The following is a 16542-nucleotide window of genomic DNA, read 5'->3' as shown; positions in this document are numbered from 1 at the left end:
TCCTTAGGTGTAGAGAGCTACTTCAAATGAAAATAAAAAAGACTGGCCTAGAAATCTTAAGAAAAGTGAAGCCTTTTGATGGGATTGTACGTAATTGCCATTCCATGTATCATAAGAGTTCAAATGAGTTGCTGCCCTCTTGACATGACTGGGTGTAGGCCAGTTGCTCAACAAGGTACACATCAATCTACTTACATTACATGGCTCTTTTAATTTGTATTTAAATGATGTTTGGAATTCAAATGGATAAGAGTTCATAACTCTGATGCCTTTTTTTCGGCTGTCCTTGAGTAATGATTTAAAAGCCTTGTGGTGCCTCATACTTATGGACAGGCTGTTGCTGCTGCTGATAAAGACGTTTTTTATAGTTTATCAACTGCCAAAAAGCTGCTTGCGGAGTGAAAAAGCAGTTATGAGGGAAATTTACTTGTGAGTACAGGTTGATCTTTTTATGAAAAAGCCCAGTGTTCATTTAAGTTCTTGGTGATACCGTTTTTGCTGTGCTTCTCATTGGATTGCTACTTAATGTAGAAATCCTATTTGGGTACATTTTAGGAACCAAACACATTGTTAACATGGGGATTATATGTGCTGAAAAGGACAAATCACTCCTGCTTTGTTTTTTTTGCGATGTATGCATAGGTATTTCTCATTGAAAACTTGATTGTCACAAGGAAATTTTCTGGATATATGTACCGTATTTCTCCGAATATAGTCCCCCTCTGAATATTATCCCCCCCCCCCTAATTTTGAGGCTTCAGTTTCGGGAGAAGTTAAAAAAATGCGTTTGAATATAGTCCCCCCCTTTACTTTTACCATGGGCATTTTTGGAAAAAAAGGGGGGACTATATATTTAGACATATACGGTATATAATTCTTCTCTCCTACGAAAATATATGGCCTTAACAAAGAAGCGTGCAGAAATTGCACATCGGCACATCTATGGCTGCTTGATGCACAAATAAATGAGTGTGTGTTACTGTTACAAGAGCTCATGTTAATTGTTTCCAAATGTTTTGGATGGCGTGGCTGCGCCTTGTGCACCCAGTACTACATCCTGCCACGACTGTCTCTCATGCAGCTTTGCATGATGGGAATGTTTGGCGTGGGTTCTAGAATACGGATTCCACCATCACACAGTGATTTGACTCATCTTACCACTGGACAATCTCAGATCCATGATTATGTCTCCATAAATCATGCAACTCACAGCCATGGATGAATGGTGTTTGAGGAAGAGCAATAAGTTTTGAAATATTTCATTTGCACAACTTTACACAGATACACTGGTTAATGCAACCACAATCTTATTCTTTTGCTGAATATCTGGGATACGAATGAAAACTTGGTAAGTGAAGGTAAACATGGGAATGGAGGGGATGCATCCTTCATCTTCAGATATAACGAGTACTTGATAAAGTGAGTGATTTTCCGGGGATTATGAGCGCCAGTTAAATGAAGCTTCTGCTGCTGGAGATAATGTTATTATTAAAAATGAAGTTATAAGTTGACCATATGATTGGCTGGTAACATAGATTGGTTTTACACAAGTTAATGCATAAAGTTGCAGTGAATAAAATACATACATGGAGAAAAACATAAACAATTACATAATACAATATAAACTACCCTAAGCATAGTAAACTTACAAAAACGAAAAAAGACCCTTTCAATTCAATATTATTTAACCTTATCATGATGGTGTTTAGGTTATGTAGTAAGGGTCCAAAAACTAGGTACCTTAGGAAAAATTATTTGCAACATTATTGGCTTCAATAATGAACATTCAGTTTCATTTTATGCACAGTAATTCATATCACTGTTAGAATTGGATTACCTTCTGATGGAGAATGGAACGTTTTAGATAAACCATTTAATTTAAGAGTATAATTTTGGCCCATTTTTTACCAGACTGTGACATGGTAGTAATGTCAAGAATATCAGCAGCTTTTGAATTTTAATAACATCCAGTATCAGTGGTGAAATTTATGTTGTGCTTCTGAACTCTTGTTACTCAGGTACAAGTCAGATTTTGCTTGCTAGCCTCATTAGCTAATTGAAACTGTACCAAGATAACTAAATGTGTTACTGCAGCCGATGAAAGCTGAAAATATAAACAATAAAATATTATTTAATTCATGCAAAAGTAAAGTTATAAACTAGGTATGCACTCGATGAATTTGTAATGCTTACATTTGGCTTAAGGCCTTTAAATGCTCAAGGTATTTTTCAGATGTGGTCATTAATAAGATTCCTTTTAATCAGTCTGTTATTTGATGAATTGTTGAGAATTTATTTCTTCAATACGAGTCCAGAAGAAAAATAAGGTTTTTCCATTGAAATATCTGTTGTATCAATGGGTGATGTGACCACAGTTCGTATTTTCTCATGGTAAGGAATAGGACAGAGGTTCTTCAAACATTCATTAATGTTATCACTATTTGTTACAGATTCATTTTTACAAATTTTTTTACTCAATATTACACACGTATTGAGGCAGTTTGCTGGGTAGCATTCAGATGTAGACCAATACTTCTACATTCTCTAGTTCTGACTTGCACATCCAACTTTTTATCTGGAGGAAGCTCTTCATTTCAAAATTTGACCGGAATTGAGCAAGTTGCTACCATTGCTTACATTTTAGAGGCATAATTTTGTTATTGTCAACTTACAGAATTACATAAAGATCCGTCGATTCTGAAGAACCCGGAGGCTGAAAATTGCAGTGGCGTTTGCTGAAGTTGAATTGAAAGGAGACATAGCTGAAAGGAGAGTGAATAATTTTCTTATTATGTATTTTGCATTACGATTAAAAGGAGCCACATCTCCCTCCCCCCCATTACTTGTGGAAAAATTAAACAAATAGTTAATCATTAAGGTGGCTCTCAAATGCAAGTTTTAATTTTTTTTTCTCAAAAAAAAAAAAGCTTCAAGATATGTAATTGGAAAATACATAAAAGTTACTTGTCCAAGTTGAGATATTATCAATGGGAAGTACTGCATGCCACCGAGGTGCCTCGAAATGTAGACAAACCCCCCAAAAACAACAACCTTTATCTGCACTTAGAGCAAGTGAGGGGTTTGAAAGCATTGGAAGTAGCGGAAGAAATTGGTTTCATGAAGTCTTCAATGCCGTATAAATATCTGATTTGTGTTTTCTGTGGGGTATTACATCTTTCAAATTAAGAAATTGGATATGAAGTGTAATACCTGTCAGAGTTTGCCAAGTTGAATATTTAATATCAAGTATGTATCAAACGTTCAAGGTCTGCTTACCTCAAATCGCAGTGCATCATCTTTTGTCCTAAATAGGCGGCTTATGGCAATATCTCTCGCTCTACTAGCCTGCAAGTAAATTCCCAATTATTAAAAGATCAATTTTTCCAGCTTTCTATATTTCTTATTAGAAGCATCTTGTAATTCTGTAAACACTTCATTATGAACCACTCAACTTATTTAGGTTTAAGCGTTATGGGATTTGGTAGTGGAGATGGTTGAGGTTTTTTAGTATTTTAACCGTGCCTTATTTCATGGTCTCAATGGATTGGATTTTAATTAGCTCAATTCAAATCTTGGCATCCATGGCTGCCTAGCAATGCTTAGGGGCCTAAGGCACTTCAGCTTTCCTTACCCTTATGTTTTATTATTGGAGGTAATTTCCCCATCACGCTTCGAGGCAGTCCTGTTGATATTTGCCCATTTATGGTTCATGCCCTGTGGCATCGCCAAGAATTTGGTTGGGGAGGGTTCTAAACTAGGGGGGTCTTAGGGAAATTCTTGAAAAGCAGGATACTGAAAGTAGAGGGTTTTTAACTAATTTTAACATTGTACATAATCGAAAAAACTTCCTTTTTCAAATAAATACAGTAGATTCCGGTTAATGGGTCCACCGGTTACTTGGGGCAGCCGCTTAATTGGGGCAAATCTTGAGGAACCGAATCCAATTGAAGAATATCCCAGAGTTTTCTCCACTTAATTGGGACAGCATGCCGCTTTATTGGGCCATGAGTCGGCGACATTGACTCTATGCTCGCGACGAAATTAAAATTTTTTCGTATCAGAATACTGTTTTTTATATTTTCCTTCTTTAATTTAGTCTTATTTATCTCAAGTGTACCTATTCTTGCCTTAATCTTAAAACTCTTGTTCTTATATCATCCGTGTGAGGAATCGGATTCCGTTTCCCGACCATGAAACCTCATTCAACGTAGTCATGTGTTTAAGTCCTGTGGCAGGCTATAGGTGATAGAATGAGCCCGGGATAGTTAGAAAGAACTAATGACACCCGTGGTGAGGGTGTAAGAGCGAGTACGGGCCAATTTCTAGGAATTACTGGCTATTTTTGAACAGAGGAGACGGTACGAGGCGAACAATTTCGCTTACAAAGAGTTTTTTGTTTGCAGCATCTTGAACAAAATTCAACTTACTCATGAAATCTATCCTTTTAACCATTTAGCTGCTGGAGCGTCAAAATTTTCCTTCCACTGTGTGCGTGACATGAGCGGGGAAGATATTTTTCCGTCAACCCCGGGCGTGTGTCTAGCAGGTAGTGGGCCCTCATAATCCGGGACTACCCACCCTACCCCCTGACGACAGACCATGAATACAATTGAGCCCTTTCTAAGAATCATAATTGGAATTAAAATATTTGAACGCTACTTTTTCTAAATTGAATGTATATGCATTTTTTTCCTCAAATTTGGCCAGCATGACATTTTTATGAGCGATTTGATATCAAACAGTAAAAAAATCCATTGATTTTTAACCATATTCCTCAATATTTCAACCATACTTCAGCCGATTTGAACTTTGGGGAGCATTTGGAACGTATGTTTGGATGCGGTAGGTAAAGGTAATGGATAATAAAGGTTATAATAGGCGTTCTCATGAAGGTGGTCCGATATTACACCAGATGAGGAGCTGTCGAACTGGAAAATCTGAGGAGTAAAATCATCAGTCCTGGAAGAAGATGATGAGAGACCAGTCACCAAGAAGATGATGCGGATTCAATGTCTTCAGCCAAATTGAATGGACCACCATCGCCGGAATCATTTGTATCATCCTCATCCGTCTCATTATCCCTGGTAGACACAGACACATCGGAAAAATTTCCGTCCTCACTCTCACAATCAGAGTCGAATAAAATATTGAGAACTTCATCCTCGAGAGAAACCTTCTCCTTTTTGGCCGAGATGGCAAATTTTCACTATCCATAGTGAAAATAAATGAAGAGATTCACAAAATGTAGTCACTCGAGTAGGTACTTGATTAGGAGCAAAAGTACACCGAAACTCTGGAAAAACTGAGCAAAGATCAATAGAACATGTGGAAAAGGCAGGATATTCGAAGGGAAACCCATTCGGTGGGAAATCCAGAACGAGAATATAATACTCAAAGGAAAGAAATGTCCTTGGTAATTACGCAGGTGCGACAGACCCACCACCGAAAGTATAAGAAAGAATAACCAATGCTTTCAAATAAATTTCCCCGGCTAATGCACATGACAAGATTAAAAAATTCCTAGGAAATGTAAGGATTCATTGGAATTGTTTTCTTCGTGAATGTGCCGCGGAGAGCAGAGAGACTCTCTCTCGAAGAAGGGATAATCTGGGTAGCGCTCCCCGTGGTGAGGGTATCCAGTCCTCGAAAGACGCCTTTGTGCTCTCTGCCACTAGGTTGGGCCGAGTTCAAGCAACCGCGGAAAGGATGGCAATAAAATCCTAAGGAAAGCCTGCCAGTGGTAAGAAAATCTGGTCAAATGTAGAAAAACGTTTTTCCCGCACTCACCATGCAGAACGTTTAAAAACGTTCCCGCAGCCTAAGGGTTAATTCCTTTTCCTCTATACAACTGAGTAGTCACTATTGGAAAATTACGTTTCTTCGTTCCTTTCTCTTTTTCCCATCACTCTCCCAGTAGTCTATGCATGCACAAAAGACACTTTTCTCTTCACTTGTACCTAGTCATCTGTGAACTAACAGTCTAAAACCAGTTTAAATGGTGCGCATATTTGGTGGGATTTATCTCGTGCTCTACGATCTAAGTGAACCTAGGATAAGTGATATTTTATTTTTTTAGTTCTGAGATTCAGTGACGCTCCATTTCTTGAATAATATGCCACGTTAAGACCTTTTACTCGCTGAAATTTGCTATACTCGACAAAAATAAAGATTATCCTCAATCCAGTCATCTCCGTTTGGCTGAGATTACCGGGCGGCCAAAATTGACGATAGCTCAGTTATTGAAGCAAGGATAAACTAAGAGAGGAATGGAGTCAAAAAGGAAAGCAAGCATCGTCTATGAAACGCAAGCGTCAACGTAAGGATCTAGATGTTGAGGACGCTTTTGATCAATGGTATTCCATTGTAAGCGATCGAGGGATTTGTGGAAGCGGTCCAATATTAAATAAGAAGTCGGAGGAACTAGCTTTGAAACTTGGTCATGACCATTTTAAGGCAACAGATGGTTGGCATCTCGATGGAAGACCAAAAACGAAATAAAATTCAAGAGAGCTAACGGAGAAAAAAGTGCTGATGTCGTGAGTGCAGAGGAGTGGAAATTGAACAAACTGCCCAAGTTACTCCTGAATTTTTGCACTGATGGCATTTACAATGCCAATGAAACGGGACTGTAATACCGAGCAACACCAAATGGCTCTTCTTATTACAGTCATGTAGGACCAACGGGCTTCAAAAAATCGATGAATCGCGTCACTGTTTAGTATTGTTTAAATGTTTGGGGAACTGACAAAAAACTCTTCTGGCAATTCTGGAAAGTGCTAAGCCTCAATGCTTTAAAGCGTTAAGAATAAGCAGTTTACCATTACAGTACCAAGCCAATAGCAAGGTAGCGATGATAGTGAGTCTCTTTACGCAATGATTGACCAGTGGGGATATAGAATTAGCATGGAAATCAAGAAAGGTTCTTCTTGTACTTGAAAACTGTACGGCCCATGCTTATTGCCAAAATGTGTGTTAAAAAATTATCAGTTGGAATTTCTGCTTGGAAACATAACGTCCTTGGAGCAACCAATGGATAAGGGGATCATAAAAAATTTGAGAACACTTTACCGTGGGAAATAAGTAGATAATATTCTAGAATCTACTTATTAGAAGATAACCTTCTGATATCATCATCCACCCCCAACGTGATGTCAAATGTAAAAAAATTCAACATTGTTTTTTCATTGCGATTTCTAAAGTTTCAGTGCAGTGTACAACATAACAGCAGAATCTGAAAATTTATTCAACTCCAAACTGTGCCACATAACAAGCCATGAAGAGCTCGATTATATTCACTGCAATTTGGACCAATGAAAACTGTGAACTTGATATTGCTGAAACCATATTACACAGGCAACATTGAAGCTGAAGGTGAGGATGGTGATGGAGATGAAATCGCACCTGAACGTAGCTAAGTGATAACTCTGGATGCAAGAAGGTTCATTGAGGGTTTGCGACTCTTCTTCAAGTGAAAGGCAATCAAGATAGCCCAAGGTCGTCATTGGATTTCTGTGCCGACTTGGGTCGTATGACGAGAATGCTGCAGAGAACATTAGAAAAATTCCTTGGGCGAGGAGATACGATTTGAAATGAAAGTACTTGCATGTTTAGGAATTTAAGGAATCACATATTATTAACTAATTAACCGTGAATTTTTCTTCAATAGGAGTTAGTAAATGACATTCATCCAGCATCGCCTGAGACTGTGAAAAATATTTTCAACTAAGATTGCTATCATTCTTAAAAATGTTAATAAATTAACTAATCTCGCTGATTTATTAAACAATTTAATAGTTTAATAAACGTTGTTTGCATTATAACCATTCTTTAGTCTTCTTTCTATCATTTCAAAGTTTGTTTATGTACATGTATGTGATAGTTCGCTTAATTGGGGCAGCCGCTTAATTGGGGCAAAGTGTGCCTGTCCCGATGTGTCCCAATTAACCGGAATCTACTGTATTATATAAATTCATGATATTTCAATATTTTGTTTTCTTATATAATGAAGCAAAGTAATTGTGTTTTAATATTTCACGAGGGTCCCTCGCTATTGTTCATGCCTGTAAAGGCATTAGGTTGTGGTCAGGAAAAACTCCGGAGGCATAGTCAGAAGATGAAACACGGTTGTTGCAAAATGTTTCAGCATTCGAACGTCGAGGTGGGCGTTGTGTTTCCTCCACGGCATGGCACTAATAGCGATTGACTTTTTGTCTAGTTATACATAGCTACGTTTTTCCCTTAACCCCTTCGTAACTGCTTTATCATTTATTTAAAGCCAGAGAAATTAAAAGCAATTCAGACTGGAAATCAGGGAAAATGGAAAGGGAAAGTCCTAAAACAACGCAATCTGCCTATCTCTCTTAATTGGAAGTGGCATTTTCCCGCCCGTTTTGAACGTGTTGTACCTTCAGAAGTTTTACTGCTTTTGTTTTCGCTTGGTAAGAGGTTGATGGACCTACCTCGTTTGAGACTGCTTTGTTCAATCCCAGCATCGCTGCGTACATGACAAAACAGGGAAGTACCGAGGTCAGCAGCCTGTCCCACTGGGCGTTACGGATGACCTCCTTAGACGAAAGGCTGATGGCCCCGTCGACAACAAAATATCCCTCACAGGCAGCATCCACGAGGCCTGCCGTGGTTTGGATTAGGATCGATGTTCCGAAGACTTCATTGAGGTCGCGGAAGGAATGGCAGAGATCGAGGTGTCGGCCAGCCCAAAGGCGTAAGGTAGACGCCTCACGGAAGCCGGCGATAGTTGATGCAACTCCCGATAATCCTCGGATTACAAGAAAAAACTAGTTCAATTTGGACTCGATAGTATCTACTCAACCTTGTTCTGGTGGCCGTAAAAATAAAATTCGCACAATATGGCCGTAATATCTCAGATGTACTTTGAGGCAGGTGGCAAAGAGAGTTTTATTTTTTTCCTTTTCTTGACCTTGTTTAATATACGATATAATATTTCCTGGAGTTTCAGTCAATTTTAAAACAAGTTTCAGCCAACGTTTCGATTTATTTTTAAATCATCATCAGGGCTATGTAAGAAAAAAGTATGAACAATATAAAATACAAAGATTAAAACGATATAAAATATTCAAAGAAGAGAGAGAGAGTTAAAGAGAGTTTTCAAAACATATACCAAAAGCTAATGAACTCGATGGAAATCCTGCGAGACGTAATCAGCGTTATTCTCCACCAATGGAGTCCTGAAAACTGTTTCCATGTTTGATCTCTAGAACTCTGTTCCCTCCCTATTAGGGAAATTACATGCTTTTTATAGACAGTATGCTGATATACTACAGTAAATACTTAGTAACGCAATATACTTTTTTCCGCTTAAAATTTAGTTTATACTCTAGAAAATGACTCCCAAAAGTCTCCCAAGTTTCGCGGGCTAAAAAATACCGCCTCGTACGCCGTGACGTCATAATTCAGTAGGAGTCCCAGGTCCAAGCCCAGTAACGTCGTAGCTGCTGGTTTGGAAGAGCCACGTTGCGTTTAAAGGAGAACATGGCTGGAATAAGGAAAAACCACAAGTGATGCATTGTTCCTCTGTGCAATAACACCCCAGAAAAAATTTTCGTTAGCATTCCCACGGAGGAAATTAAAAGAAAAGTCTCGATGCATACTGTCCGTCGGGATGAGCGTTACGGAAAAATAAGAGTATAATAAACGGAATGATAAACCCGTGTGCTATGAGTGCGGAGATAACTTTAATATAAATAATATTTCCATATTTTATCGACTGAATAACTTGAACCTGATATTTTTCTATAATTCGGCCGCCGTAGAATATAAACCTCGAGATACTTGTTTCTCGATAGGTACGATGGACTCTAATTATTTATGGCACTTGTTCAATTTCAGTTACGGAAGGACAGAAAATTCCATGATTTTTAAAATCAAGAGAGGTAATATGAAAATAAAGAACAACGTTGTTCCTCATACACTCGACTGCCAGCCAAGAAGACAGCGTTTTCTCCTACTGTCGGCGTCAAAATGATGTGCCGCTGTACTTTGTAAATTTGTATCTTGGCTTCAGTGCATGCTTTAATAATGAATTATACGTCATTTTAAAGAAAATTTTATCCTAAATTCTGATTTGATTTCCGATAACTTAATCCCGCTATAGGACTATTTTTTAATAAAATGATTGCTGGGACAGAAAAAACTAATGACCAGCCAACTGATTCATGCTGGCCTATGAGCAGTTTTCTTTTGCTCTACTAAATAAAAAACTAAGTTATGAAATTTGTATTCTTTGCTTTAGCGGAAACTTCAATCGGCATAATGGAAATTATTTTCTTTTTCAAGATACCAGTATCTCGGACGAAGGCCGCGTCCCTCCGATGTCCCAGTCTGCGAGACACCTGTCTCCACCTTTCACAGGCCCCGGTGAGGTGATGGTTGATTGATTGGAAGGACCAGTACATCAGCAGCATGAGACAGACCATCTGCATGTTGACAAGCATCGAGACGACCATGGGATATATGTAGCAGAGAGCGCTTAGGGGAAACAGTGACTTCACACTGTACATGCCCGGTAATTGGCTAATCCTCTGCACAGATGCGATGGAGACCACGACCACGAAAGAGATATGAACCCAGGAAAGGGCGCGAAGACTCCTAACTTTGCTCTGCTGTAGCCTGACCTCCCTGTTAGCGAACTCGGTAAGTCGCGCCAGGATTTTTCGGTGTATGCGACGCTTGGCAAAAAGGGAAATGCTACACAAAACGCCCAGGGCCTGCAGCGCAAACATGCGGATCATGACAATTGCTGTATCCATGTTGTTAGCATGTTCGGAGATCATTTTCTGCAAGCCGGGGTAGAATGCGATTATCCAGAGTTTTGAGGAGATGAAAGTCGTCATGATAACTGTCGCTGCGTAGGCGCTGAACAGACGATCTCTTCTTCTGGACTGTTGCCGTCCGTAATTTGGAGCAATTCCAACGATTTGACTCGCTGTTATTATTGGCGCAATAGCCCATTTGATTCCTTGCTTGAAATTTTTCATCATCGTCGCAGGAGAACAAATGAGCAACATTGGGCACCTTGTAGTGTCATTACGTTTCCTCATTCATCTGGAAACAGCTTTATAAACCATTATAAAGATATACCTACCCTTATGTAACTTATGTTGTATTTTTATATGTATTTGCTGTCCATAAATGAGCACTTATGTAAGTACACCACTTATGACTTTCAGAGAGACACCACTTATGACTTTCAGAGAGAAAAAGTTATATTATTATTAATCAAGAGTAGATATGATGCTGTCCATTGTGGTCGGGCACAACAATTATTGTCTTGATTATTCAATGCAATAAAAATTTCGGGGAAAATGCAATATTTATCTACACCTCTTTTTGTGTAGTTGTAATTTTTAACTACCCTCTTTACTAGCATTCAGTTATTAATATTTTGTTGGCATGAACTAAAAAATGATGGCAGAATGTATAATTCTCCTTTCACCATCTGGAATGAGTAAGATTTTGCTCCGCACACTTAGAACTTTTTCGTCGTAGTTTACGCAATGCATTAGGGCATGACTAAAATCTCACATCTGCACAAAAAATCCGTAATGGTGCCGTTATCTTGTATTGTAATTCCGTTCTTCTTCGTATGGCAGCAGGTTTATGTCAAGGTTTTTTTTAGATGCATATCCAAACGAGGACGTTCAGTTTCTTACTCTATCTAATTGTCTCTTAAACACGTTTTCTTTTCGTTAAGTTAAATTACAGAATCGTTTTCGAGTTGGTGTCCCCCAAAGCGGAATATTGTCGGCTACACCATTGTTCCACACCGGTTCTATATGCCGTCTAACTCTCACGATTGAAAAATATACTCTCCGATACGCCTTTTTTTACTGTTTATGGAGATAATTCGTAATTTCTTAATTTCGTTGCTTCTGTGTTATATGGCTACAAATCATGTAAAACTTTAGTGAAAACGGTAACGCTTCCGTGTTGTCAGTCGACGTCTTTATACGCAATGATTATTTCAATCCCTACTTAGAATTGGGAGCAGTTTTTTAGTCCTCGACGTGAACAGCTTTGGGTGATTCTTGGCTTGTTTTTGGATGTCATAATCGCACGACCTGCCTTTTTTTACATGAAACCTTCGTCAGAAGGAGCAGAGAGCCATCAAGATAAATATCAAAATCTAGCTCCACTTTTTTTTACAAAAGGAACTAATTAAATCTTTTGTTCCGATGGAATTGAGGTGCTCAGCTGAAGGCAGGTGACCTTTTTGATCATCGATTTCTTGATTATCGCTTAGCAAATGTTCATTAATGAGGAATTATCAATGAAGCTAAACATTCCAGTCGTTAACTCGGAACGAAATGCTGGATCACAGATATAAATCTCGCTCTGCTTCACATTTTGCGTCGTTAGGTAAAGCTAGTTTATATTTTTTCTCAGCCACAATAAAAGGACGTAAAATTATGATAATAGTTTTCCCGTAGGAGGCAGTTTGTAGGATATACAGATGGTATGTAAAGAAATAGTAAGGCTCTTTGAGTCATGCATTCAATGCGATCGAGTTTTATGGTTCTTGAGGATTTTCACCGATTTACACCATTTAGTTAACTGTGATCAAAAATAGTTTGTTTCTATTTTACCTCTGCCAACCCCATATAATGATTTGAAATATTTTCTTCAACAAGGGAACTTTATTTTAATGTACTTTTCTGACAAATCAGTGTTAAAATTATTTATATTTCCAGCCAAATGAGATTGTTATAGTAATGTTTGAGTTTGAGAAAAAAATTACACAGGAGGGTATAAAAATCTCCTCAAAACAGACTATCCAGTTAGGCCACTGTAGGCGAAAGTTCATCATCTGTCGAATTTCATAGGCTATCACAGGTTTCATTACCCATCGCCATCTATTCCTATAGTAGATCTATCGATAACAATATTGAATGCAAAACTTTATGCAAAATGTTACGTTGGATACCTATTATCTTTCTTCATGAGCCATTCAAAGTTTTTATAAGTCCAATTTACGCACTCGGTCACTCCAATTAGACCCCAAATACCACAATAAGGAAAACTTCGTAGTTTTGTGTTGTTGATTGTTCTTCCGGTAGAAAGCAGACATGATAGTGATGAAACACGTCGAAGTTCGTTTCCGTGCAAGTGATTTGTGTAAAGAAAAGAATGCTAAGTTATCGTGAGTTCGTAAATTTGGTTCCGCCAAATCTTGATTCGAACTATTGAAAATGAAATAAGATCCATGATTAGAGATGCGTGAAAATCGCAAATGCGATATAGATGCGATGTGCGCAAATAAATGCGACATAGATGCGATGACTGGACTCTTATGATATTTTCACGCAAATTTTCCTTTTCGACTGCAAAATTCGTACATTTTGTGCCGAGCGCAGTTTAAATGCTCCGCCGACATTCACCGCAGCATGTGAGCGACTGGCCAGCTGCTAGTTGGGTGGGACTCTACGTGTCCTTGAACTACAAGTGGGCGCGGGCAAGCTTCACCTCCGCCACTACGTCTTATTCCTTAAATTATTATTGTTCTACAACATAATTATTTAAAATATTCTGTTTTTTGTCATATAACTGTGTTTCACTTCATTTCGTAATCATCTACCTCATTATGAAAATAAAAAATAGACGCTACAAAATGCGATAAACTGTTATTGAAAGTGCGATAAAATTAAAATGAAAGTGCGATTTTCACGTATCTCTATCCATGATTGACGAAATGCTACGCTTCGTAAATCATGCCAAGTACTGTCCTGAGAAGAATTAGGGGGTCATTTCTTGCTTAGTTTAATGCAGTGGCGTTCGCAGTGAAAATACTATGCACATCTCGAACTCTTTTTCTTAGAGATAACTTTTACTATCCTTTGTCTTGGTCTTCTAGAGATTTCTCCTTCACCGGCATGAACTGCAAAAGGATGACTAAATAGGTAATTACTCCTGTCACCATCTGTAATAGATAAAAATATAATTTAAGCAAATTGTTAGGTAACGAAAATGAGGAAAGCATTAAAATTTTTCATCGCTCCACTATAATGATGCTTGCGTATCGTAGTTAACTAAAGGTTAAGTTATTAGAAACAAGGGTTGCTGTAAATTTTTTCGATGAGGAATAATTTTACTAACCGATTTAATCACAGAGTAGTCCAGCCTGAACACTCCACACGCTGAGAAGTATATCCTCCCGTGATGCATCTGGCTTATAAGTGTTCGCAGCTGAAACGAAGGTTTTGCAGTTAGTGAAAATTTCAAATTATCTTCCTTTCTCTGGATATTCTCATTTCACTTGATACTTTGCCCGTGAGGCTTAGTAGGATAAGATTAGGAGGGTGGGCCGAAAAAGGTTTTTTTTTTCAAATCAAATTTGCCCTATGCGGGAAAGTTGCGAAATGATATAAAGATCTCGTACACAAAATGTTTTTCAAAAATTTTTGTTCAATAATTTACCTTATTATTACTTTTTGTGGGATTATTTACTACCATATGATGACTTACTTGCTAAAAACTTAAATTCAATGGAAATAAATCTTATTTTACCAGCGATCAACCCCCAAAATGGAATTTTAGAAACGTAGGCAAAAATGAGTTGTGTTATGCGGGTGGTCTATACTGTAATTTTTTTTTGTTAATTCATAGACATTGTTTGAACCATAGATTTTGTCAAATAAGCTTCAAATTTCATTTTTTATAAACTATAAACATGTATCCACTCTTTAATATTATCCATTACCCCATATTTTCATAAAATACGTCTTCATAGCCGTTTGATTATGAAATCAGCCAGATTTTTCGCAAAATTTTAAATTTTAGAGCTCGGGCGGCAGTGGTTAATATCATCCGATTTGAAAAAATTTTGTGTTCGAGATCCTTATATCATTTAGCAACTTTCCCGCACAGGGCAAATTTGATCTGGAAAAAAACCTTTTTTAGGCCCACCCTAATGATTAGTACACGCAGTGCTTTTTGTGCTCCGAATTTCGCTTTTTTGGAGACAGAGTTAGCTAACAGTTTTGAAATGCACTTAAAATTAATAATGCCTAATATTTTATCATCCAATATGACTATCAATCGAAAATGGTGTAACGTAATTACGTATAAAGAGATAGCTGCAAACTATTCGGCTGTTAGCGCTGCCTATTAGATGAAAACTGTTTCAGTCTGTTTTGGCACTCTTACTCAGCCATTCGGTCATCAACCATTTATTACTCATATGCCCATTCTTTCTAATCATTATTTATAGACATTGTACGAGAATAAATTTTTATGAAAATATCAATACCTCTTGTCTGGCTTTGCGATCTCGGGTTTTCAAGAGAAGTTCCATCGCCAAGGCACGCGACTTCTCGTCCTGCATAAGAGAAAAAAAAGCGTTTCTTAGCGACTGGTGTGGTAATATTTAATTGAAATTAATTAATTAATGGCAGAAAAATGGCGTTGTTTACACGTTGCGTACTGGGGTATTTAAATTCCTAGGAACGCCGATTTGGAAATATGTGCCTATTAGGGCGTAATGCCTTTGGTTTAAACATGGTTAAAAAGCTAATGTTTAGAATATAAATTTACCCATTCAAACGTTTATGATGCATCAATTCATTATGAATAACGAACAACGACTGAAAACGTACTAACGAATACGTATTGTACGCTTTAAAATTGTTTAGGTTTGACGCGCCTAAATGACGAGAATCTTCGTCATCCGTCCGGAACGTTCGGGAAAAAAATGACGAGAATTCTCGCCATCCGTACGCAACGTGTTAATAATTATATCAGGATATCTTCCAAATTTGACTGCTATCTATTATGCAACCTATGGTGACCATTCTGATGCAGGACATTCATTCCAGTTAAATGGGCCACATTAGGACCGGTATACCGGTAAAACTGATTCATCAACTCATAAAAAATATCTTCAGCTAGTTTCACTCTTAAATAATATTTGGCGAAATTTTTCCTGGGCTAACGTTGGTCTAAAATTAGCATGGGAGACATTTTACAGGCCTCGCTATTTTCAGAATACTGATGCGTCTTCAATATTAATGTCGTAAATATGGGTCAAATTGGGTGGGTCGTCAAGTAAACTGAAAATTTATTTAACTTTGAAGTTACCGCAGTTAAATCTGCCCTAATGATCATCTTTATAGGCGGCCACTTTTCTCTGAAACCTAACCTTATGTTTATTACCCTTATTATCATTATTTACCTCATGATAAAATGGATAATACATGTATAAATTCTATATCTATCGTCATCTCCATCAACTGCCATTGATCATATTTTTTCTGCCAACGGCGAATATTTATTTATTTATTTATTTTATTTTATTCTCAAACCACCGGATACAGCTCTTATTGGCCATTTTACACCGGGGTATCCAACAAATGTAACAAGTAAACGTACACAAACGACCATGCCCTGGACCGGGGAAACCTACCCAGGCGGGACTCGAACCCGCGACCTCTTGTTTGGCAGGCGAGAATGTTACCCCTACGCCACCGAGGCCGGCTATCTATTTATTTAATATATGCATCCAATCCAATC

The 16542-nt window shown here is 37.9% G+C and overlaps 1 protein-coding gene across 1 annotated transcript; it reads right to left on the bottom strand.

The window, feature by feature from the left end:
• Positions 1-1525: 1525 nt before the first annotated feature.
• Positions 1526-8952, bottom strand: LOC124159826 (putative gustatory receptor 28a). Its single transcript, XM_046535733.1, has 4 exons — positions 8460-8952; positions 3277-3345; positions 2673-2762; positions 1526-2104 (listed from the first exon to the last, which is right to left on the bottom strand). The coding sequence occupies exons 1-4, from the start codon at positions 8502-8504 to the stop codon at positions 2015-2017; spliced, it is 294 nt and encodes a 97-aa protein (XP_046391689.1). The 5' UTR covers positions 8505-8952; the 3' UTR covers positions 1526-2014.
• Positions 8953-16542: the final 7590 nt, after the last annotated feature.

This window comes from Ischnura elegans, chromosome 5 (assembly GCF_921293095.1).
Source record: "Ischnura elegans chromosome 5, ioIscEleg1.1, whole genome shotgun sequence".
Taxonomy (NCBI): Eukaryota; Metazoa; Arthropoda; class Insecta; order Odonata; family Coenagrionidae; genus Ischnura; species Ischnura elegans.
The sequence above is the reverse complement of the archived record's forward strand: the minus strand, read 5'-3'. Positions and strand labels throughout refer to the sequence as shown.

Coding starts and splice junctions, on each gene's coding strand:
- LOC124159826 (XM_046535733.1), bottom strand. CDS start 8,504: ATGTACGCAGCGATGCTGGGATTGAACAAAGCAGTCTCAAACGAG. Junction 3,346..8,459: donor ACAAAGCAGTCTCAAACGAG/GTAGGTCCATCA, acceptor ATTTACTTGCAG/GCTAGTAGAGCGAGAGATAT. Junction 2,763..3,276: donor ATGATGCACTGCGATTTGAG/GTAAGCAGACCT, acceptor CTCTCCTTTCAG/CTATGTCTCCTTTCAATTCA.